The 7,984-nt window shown below is 41.9% G+C and overlaps 1 protein-coding gene across 1 annotated transcript in view; it reads left to right on the forward strand.

Moving 5' to 3' along the window:
- The first annotated feature begins 863 nt into the window (after positions 1-863).
- The window catches only part of bbc3 (BCL2 binding component 3), a 15,130-nt gene continuing 8,009 nt past the window's right edge, over positions 864-7,984 (forward strand). Inside the window, exons 1-3 of the mRNA XM_084065462.1 lie at positions 864-1,173; positions 3,508-3,636; positions 3,736-3,946. Of these exons, the coding sequence (XP_083921588.1) occupies positions 964-1,173; positions 3,508-3,636; positions 3,736-3,946 (550 nt within the window). The 5' untranslated portion in view covers positions 864-963. The remainder of the gene's footprint in view (positions 1,174-3,507; positions 3,637-3,735; positions 3,947-7,984) is intronic.

A 7,984-nucleotide genomic window follows, 5' to 3' on the forward strand; every position in this document is an offset into this window, starting at 1 on the left:
GTGTGTGTGTGTGTGTGTGTGTGTGTGTGTGTGTGTGTGTGTGTGCGTGCGTGCGTGCGTGTGAGAGAGAGAGAGAGAGAGAGAGAGAGAGAGAGAGAGAGAGAGAGAGAGAGAGAGAGAGAGAGAGAGAGAGGAGGTGGAGTGTGAATTTACGTTTTGGTGGTATGGTTGTAGGATTTGTATGTCACATGATGTGGAAATCCTTTTGAGATGAAATGGCATGGAGAGACAGAGAGAGATACAGAGACAGAGACACAGAGAGAGTGTGTTGTGACGTCCATTGGATTTTTTTTAGTATGTATGTATGTGGCCTATACATACATGCATGTACGTGCGCAAGCACACACACACGCGCACGCACACGCACACACACACACGCACACGCACACGCACACGCACACACACACACACACACACACACACACACACACACACACACACACACACACAGATGAATAAAGATTACTTCAGACTATTATTTAATTATGTATACATAATATATATAGGCTTAATTATATATATATATATATATATATATATATATATATATATATATATATATATATATATATATATATATATATATATATATATATATATATATATATATATATATATATATATATATATATATATACTGTATATGCAAAAGCACATTTCTATCTGTTTCTTTAACACTTGCTTGTAGTAGTCTATGTTTAAAGCCCCTTCAAACTGAATTGAAGGGGGAAAAGGGGGGGAGGGGGGGGGGGCATTCCCCGAGCATGTCAGCACTTGTTGTGAAAACTGGAGATGTGGAGGAGGCGTGGCTTGTACACACAACCGCGGGAGTGAAAGCATAGGGCTGCCAGTGTGAACGATCAGCCTGGGATGTCAACAACATCCTCGACAATCGCGCCGTGACAACTCAACTCGTCGAGTAAAGAGATCGATCTTGTACATGGATTTAACCGTCGACAGCTAATGCAGATCGGTCGAATAAGTGGCTTTTTTGCAGCAGACAATCGCACCGGGAAACGTGGATCCACTGCCTCGATTTTCCTCATCTTCTCATCATCTGCAAAGATAAATCAGCACCGCAGCACATTTTTCTCTGATGTCAACCTGTTGTCACCGCCAGGTTCTCAACTGCAGACAAATACTTTTGTCACCACGGATCATCATATTGACCAAGTGAGTGTGAAACTTTTTTGAGTTGTTGCAGAACTTGACCCAGTGGTATTTGACAGACCCAGCGAGCTGAGTTGCATCATCCGCTGTCCATGCACAGCAGCTATCATCCAGCACACTGTTTCCCAAACACTGAGTTTTTGTGGGTCGCGGACAAGTTCCAACCTTTTTTTTAATTATTATTTCAAAAGATATATTTTTTGAATCATTTTCAGGCAACAAAATGCATATTTCTTAGAAGAACTTTGAAATTCCATTAATTATAAAAAAAAAAAACTTTTAAGAAGTAGTGAAAATTGCAGATCTACAAGCTCTTGTTTGGGTCCCGGGCAAACATCTGATTTCTCTTTTGGGTCTCGAGCTAAAAAGTTTGGGAACCACTGATCCAGCTGACTTCGATCTGTCTTTATTCAGAAAACTTTTAAGTTTGATTATTTCCAGTAGTTTTGGGTTGTTTTGGCCCATAGGTTGCGGTAGAATTGGGGAAACGTTTTTTGTGACAATCGTTTAAATGATATGCAGTAAGTAAATATTTGCAACAACATCGTGGAGGCTATTAATCTCAAAGTAAAAGAGAGCAAAAATGTTTAGACTTGACTGTGTGTGTTTAGATCAGTGGTTCTCAAAGTGGACCTCAAATGGACCCTTACGGGTCCATTTGATTCCATTTGTACACTCTCAGAGTTATGGTGGTCTGTGGTCTAATGCAGGGGTTCTCAAAGTGGGGTCCGGGGACCCCCAGGCCCCTATATACATCAGCTATCCTATTTTCAAAAAATCTTGACATTATTTGAAAATGAATATTTTTGACATTTTAACACCACAAATCTTGTATGAGTACCTTGGCAATAGCCCCATTACGAACCTCTCACTCCGCTATAGCTCCGAGCTGAGGTTCCACTGCGGAGTCTCCCGGAATCGGTAGAACGGCCGCAAAGGGTCCGCTGTTTACCTTTTTCGCCACATCGTATCCAAAAACTAATGGTAGATTCCAAACTGTACAGATGTTTAAGGTATTTTCCGGCACCATACATTTTAGGTCGGGGACGAAACAACCCGTTGAAATCGCTTATTCAGTCAGCCTGTGGCCATGTTTCCCATTGTAGCCGAACCGGGATCAGTACTGGCACCGGGCGTAGGGGGGTTCTCCGGGTTGAATGGGAAACATGGCCACGGGCTGACTAAATAAGCGATTTAAACGGTTGTTTCGTGCCCCGACCAAAAAGTTAGGGTGCCGGACCATACCTCAAACATCTGTCAGTTTGGAATCTACCATTAGTTTTCGGATACGATGTGGCAAAAATGGTAAACAGCGGACCCTTTGCGGCCGTTCTACGGATTCCGGGAGACCTCGCAGTGGAACCTCATCTCGGAGCTGTATAGAGGTTCGTAATGAGGCTACCTTGGCACATGATCTATTCAGCTGGAGGTCCACGGCCAAATACACATTAATTTAGGGGTTCTTTGACTTGAGAAAGTTTGATAACCACCGGTTTATGTACCCTGCCTCGTAGGTGAAATCTCTACAGACAAAGATGTAGAATATGTTGCCATCATAACATAACAAGAGATGTTATGTTATGATTTCATTTCATGCATCTCATGAGGTTTCCATCATGGTGTCTTTTTACCTTCACATCTCCCTCCAAATTGTCTTAGTTTTTCTGATATTACGTGACTGGACTGCGTGTGTGTGTGTGTGTGTGTGTGTGTGTGTGTGTGTGTGTGTGTGTGTGTGTGTGTGTGTGTGTGTGTGTGTGTGTGTGTGTGTGTGCGCGTGCGTGCGTGCGTGCGAGAGTGCGAGAGATCTTCTTCAGCAGAGCAGATGAGAAAGTAAGAGAGAGAGGGGAGGACTGTGTGTGTGTGTGTGTGTGTGTGTGTGTGTGGGGCTGTGTGAGTGGCTGTTGCCCGGGCACGTACGGCACCGTCGAGCACGGATTTGTTTACAAACATTAGTCTCGTGCTCATGCAGAGTGCTCTCGGCTGCAGACTAGCGGCTGAATTCAAATATAGGTCTGTAGGTCAGATGATGGATGGTCATTGTTGCTAAAATAGCAGGCAGGCCTATGATTATAGTGTATTTTATTCAACACTTTTTTTTTACCATTAAAATGTATGGCAAATATGATCAAATGAAATTACCAGTTGTCATCCACTGCAACAGTTGCACTTGTATGGCTTTTTTGTGATTTTTGTTATTAATAAAATGATTTAATTCTGAGTGGCCTTAAAAAGTCATTAAATGTCTTATGTCTAACTTGTCTTGCTGAAAACCCTGGCAACGTTTTGTGTTCTTCGGTATCCTAATCCGTGTGTGTGTGTGTCTGTGTGTTGCAGGCTGCCTGTGACATGGCCCGCGCGGAGACCATCGAGAGCGTTGTAAGCGGGGGAGATGTAGGCACAAGTGGAGGACGGGGCTCCGCCCTTCCTCGCCACATCGCCTGCCGCATGGAGCTGCCCCGCTCGGTAAGACTACACACATGGCCCCCACCCACTCAGGTCACTGCGACTGAAAACCACCCCTACCCTTATCATCATCACCACCATCTCCTCCATCCTCTCTAGGCTCTCTATCTGCCCTGTCCCTTGCCTTGGCTCCTCCACCCGGAGGCGGTAGAAGGGCCTCAGGAGGAGGACCCCCAATCGACATCTCCATCATCATCTCCGTCGTCATCGCCTCCACCTTCGCCATCGTACAGCCAGAGCGAGGAGAGAGGCGGGGGTGGCGAGACGCCCAGTGCCTATTCTGGAGATCAGCTCAGAGGAGAGAGAACAGGTAGAAATAATCTAATCTTTTTAGATCACTGTTTCCCAAATAGTGGGTCGGGACCGTCCGTGGGGCAATTTTTATGGGCCCCTTTTTTTAGTTTCCTACATAAAAAGAAAGACACATATTTCAAAAGATTTTATTTTAAGTTTAAACGAAAAAAGTCACAACTTTTCATCAATTAAAAACAATTCTATTTTTTGGGGAAAGTATCATTAATCAAATAATTTCCTTAAATAGAAAAAAACAACATTTAAGAAGTAGTGAAAATAGCAGATCTACAAGCTCACAACATGGCGCGAAGCCACACTGTGAGCTTGTTATTTACGCCTATAGCCCAACTTTGGGCATAGGCCACGAACAAGAGCTCTCCAGGCATGCCGGTCCTGGGCCAGTTTCTCCAACTGTCCCCATGTGTGGCCAGATCTCTTCACATCTGCATCCATCCACACTTCTGTGTGGATGAAATCTATTCCACACCAGTTATGCAATACAAAAATAAGACAAATAAATATTTTTTTATAACTTAATGTTTTCTTTTCAAATTGAAAAATATAGCTCATAACCATTTTCCATAGAGATATGTTATCAAATGTCGGATGTCTACTTTCGGAACAAAACGCTTTACACACAATTATTCAAGGCTGTGTGCGTGTGTGTGTGTGTGTGTGTGTGTGTGTGTGTGTGTGTGTGTGTGTGTGTGTGTGTGTGTGTGTGTGTGTGTGTGTGTGTGTGTGTGTGTGCTTGTGTGTATATATATATATCTATATCTATATCTATATCTATATATCTATATCTATATCTATATATATATATATATATATATATATATATATATATATATATATATATATATATATATATATACACACATATGGGGCCCCCTGCCTGTGATGTGGCCCAGGCGGCCGTGTGTGTGTGTGTGTGTGTGTGTGTGTGTGTGTGTGTGTGTGTGTGTGTGTGTGTGTGTGCCAACATAATGGCTTACTCTGTACTGTATAGGAAAGTTCCATCTGTGACATGGCATGGGGTGGGAGACAGTGGAATGTATGAGGTCATTAAAGGGAGACAGATGGATATCTTAATGTCAACAGTCAGTCTGCAACAAGCATAATCAGTGTATTAATTAATGCTGCCAAGCTAATTAAATACATAAAAAGTCAATTTTATTCCGTTGCACGATTATGTCACTCATTCTATGAGTGACAGTATCGTGCAACGGAGAATAAATTAGGCTTAAGGCTGGGCAAAAAATACACTTCTTTTGCCCATGCAGTAGGCCACAGTGGCTGATGGACTGATACATTTCAAAAAATATAAATATAATTTATTTTGGAGGGAAGCCACTGTTTAATGCAAAATATAATATTGTAATGGCTTCAAATGCATACCCTCTACAATGTTTTCTAGGTTTTTGAACACACATCAGGCTTAACAAACATGAAGGCCAAATGCATATGTATTGATACATTTGATACATTTAATCGCTTGGTTACTTGCCAAGGTGGCTGGTAGAGTGACATGGCAACAGACACAACTTACAAGGTAGTAATTACCTGGTCGTAATTTGCTTATGCTGATGCAAGTGATAGAGACACCTCCTCAACTGTTAACTTTCCACCAGCAACAATAGCTCTTGTTTAAAGGAAAGCAGTAGGTGTCACTTGATAATGCTGAACCGTTATGTCCTGCACACTTCCAGCTTTACATAAACATGGCAGCTGTTTGGCTGGAGAGTATTGGCTGTTAAGCATTCTTTGTGACATTTGTCAAGAGACAGGGATTAGATGTGATATATTGGCTTCTTAAAAAACGATATATACAGTATATGTGTATACATATAATTTCCCAGAATTTTCTGCTTTATTTTGTTAGTGACAATAGAGACGGAAAAGGCAAGAAAGAGAAAGATGGGATGACATGCAGCAAAGGTCCTTAGGTCAGATTCGAACTCGGGCCAGGGACTTTTGTTTCGTAACAGCCTTGTTACGCGCTCTAACAGGTGATCTACGGGGACGCCCAGAGACTTTGACTTCTGAAGTTTAGATGGTTATTGCTTTCACCAGATATACAATGTGGGGCAATAGTTTATAGTTTCATCTATTCTTTTTTTAGAAGGGGGATTGGGAAATTCAGGAACGTCTGTGACAGTTTCTTTTTCAGGCTATGCTGTGGCATCAGATCATGAGATGTCAGACAGTAGTCAATAGACAGTCATTATTCAGCTCCTGTCGGTTTTGTGCGCAAGACAATGCACACTGTCTGTCTGGCATTATGAGGTGCACGTTGGACAGATAACTGAATTATGAGCACGGGAATCCCAACAGAGGGGCTCAGTGTCTGATTTAGCCTTTAACGTCATTATGTGGATGATTGGTTTATCAGAATCAAATCAGTGTTACTATTATTTAATGATAATGACGTTGTGGCGCTGATTCTCGGGTTACTTTGCATTGCCTGTAGTCTTGTTGATCAAGTCAGATCTTACTGTTGCACTCATTGAAAGTCACTCTTAATTAAAAAAAAAAACTTAAAGCAAATTGAATATCATCATGCAATGATATGAAGACAAAATCCTACTTCAATCATTGATTCATAGTCAGTTTAGCAAGAGGATAGGATACTTTCGGGGATAGGAATAGGATAGGAATGAAGTACCGACAGCTTGTCACAGGATGGTTCAGCCAGCTTCTAGGAAAAGCAGGTTCACACATGGCAGTGTTATTATGACAGGGGTGTAACAATGTAAACAGATAAGCCCCCCCTTCCTAGCTCCTCCCTCCTTGCGCTCTCAGGCTGTGGCTGTGGGTCAGCTGTGCAGCCTGTCTGGGGCATGTTGAGACTTGCCTCAGCTCTGTGGCTTCTTCTATACAGGCTACATTCTACAACACTTCCTTTTTGCCCTGGGCCTTTCAAATCAAACAAACACAGCCAGTGAGTGAGTTTATCTGCGAGAGACAATCATTCTATCAGACAGTTAACAAGTCTGACTGTTCTTTTTGTTTAGTTTTGTCCTTCCTTATAGACAGTTAGACACTCTAGTTTGTGTCATTATTTACCTTGTTTGTTTTCACATTAAGACCGGGAAAGCATCGGTCATTTTAGATTTTAACCACCTTAACCATTATACTTTGGCTATTCAAAAATAGCAGATCTACAAGCTCATAGATCTGCTAATTATTTTTAAAAGCATGAACATTTTTGCAAATCTTTGAATATATATTTTTAAAAGTGAAAATTTGTAACTAAAATCTTTGCTTCTGGGGGATTCTACAAATGTACAAAAAAATGTACAAAATGATATGTATTTGGCAGTGGACCCCCAGAAGCGAAGATTTGATTTTAACTTTTTCACTTTAAAAACTATATATTTAAAGATTTGCACAAAGTTTCACGATTTTTCAAAAATAGCAGATCTACAAGCTCATAGCGCTGCACTCGGTGCCGAGCTATGAGCTTGTAGATCTGCTATTTTCGAATAGCCAAAGTATAAAATGATGGTTTAAGTGGTCACACAGATGCGAATACTCCGATCTCGCACTTGTACGTTGCTCTGGATAAGAGCATTGCATCTGCTAAATACCTAAATTGTACAGTTAGTTAGTCACTCAGTTTGTCTGTCAGAAAGACAGTTTGTTGGTCGATCGGTCCCATCAGTAACTTGATCTGTAATAATGTCAGTGAATCAGTTGTCCAGCTCATCTTGCCCCCCATGAGCCAACCATGACAGTCAGTAACAGTGAGCTTCGGAGCACTGTAGCTGGCTTTTCATGCTCTTTATAAGAAGACAGTCTACATTTTATACCACTCCTATCTACTTAGTTTCAACCCCTCCTTTTCCTCTGCCTTTAACTGACCAGTGATCGCCCTGTCTGTCTGCCTGCCAGTCTTTCAGCCTATCAGACGGACAGGTTTAACTCTAGCCCCGCCCTCAATCATCCTGTCCACCCTATCACAGCTTGGTCCGCGGTCTGTCCACCAATAGCACGACAACAACATCTCCAAGAATGCCAGCTTAGAGTTACCTTGGCAACAAGCCAAAGATTT

This window comes from Gymnoscopelus microlampas (assembly GCF_963454915.1).
Source record: "Gymnoscopelus microlampas genome assembly, chromosome: 8".
Taxonomy (NCBI): Eukaryota; Metazoa; Chordata; class Actinopteri; order Myctophiformes; family Myctophidae; genus Gymnoscopelus; species Gymnoscopelus microlampas.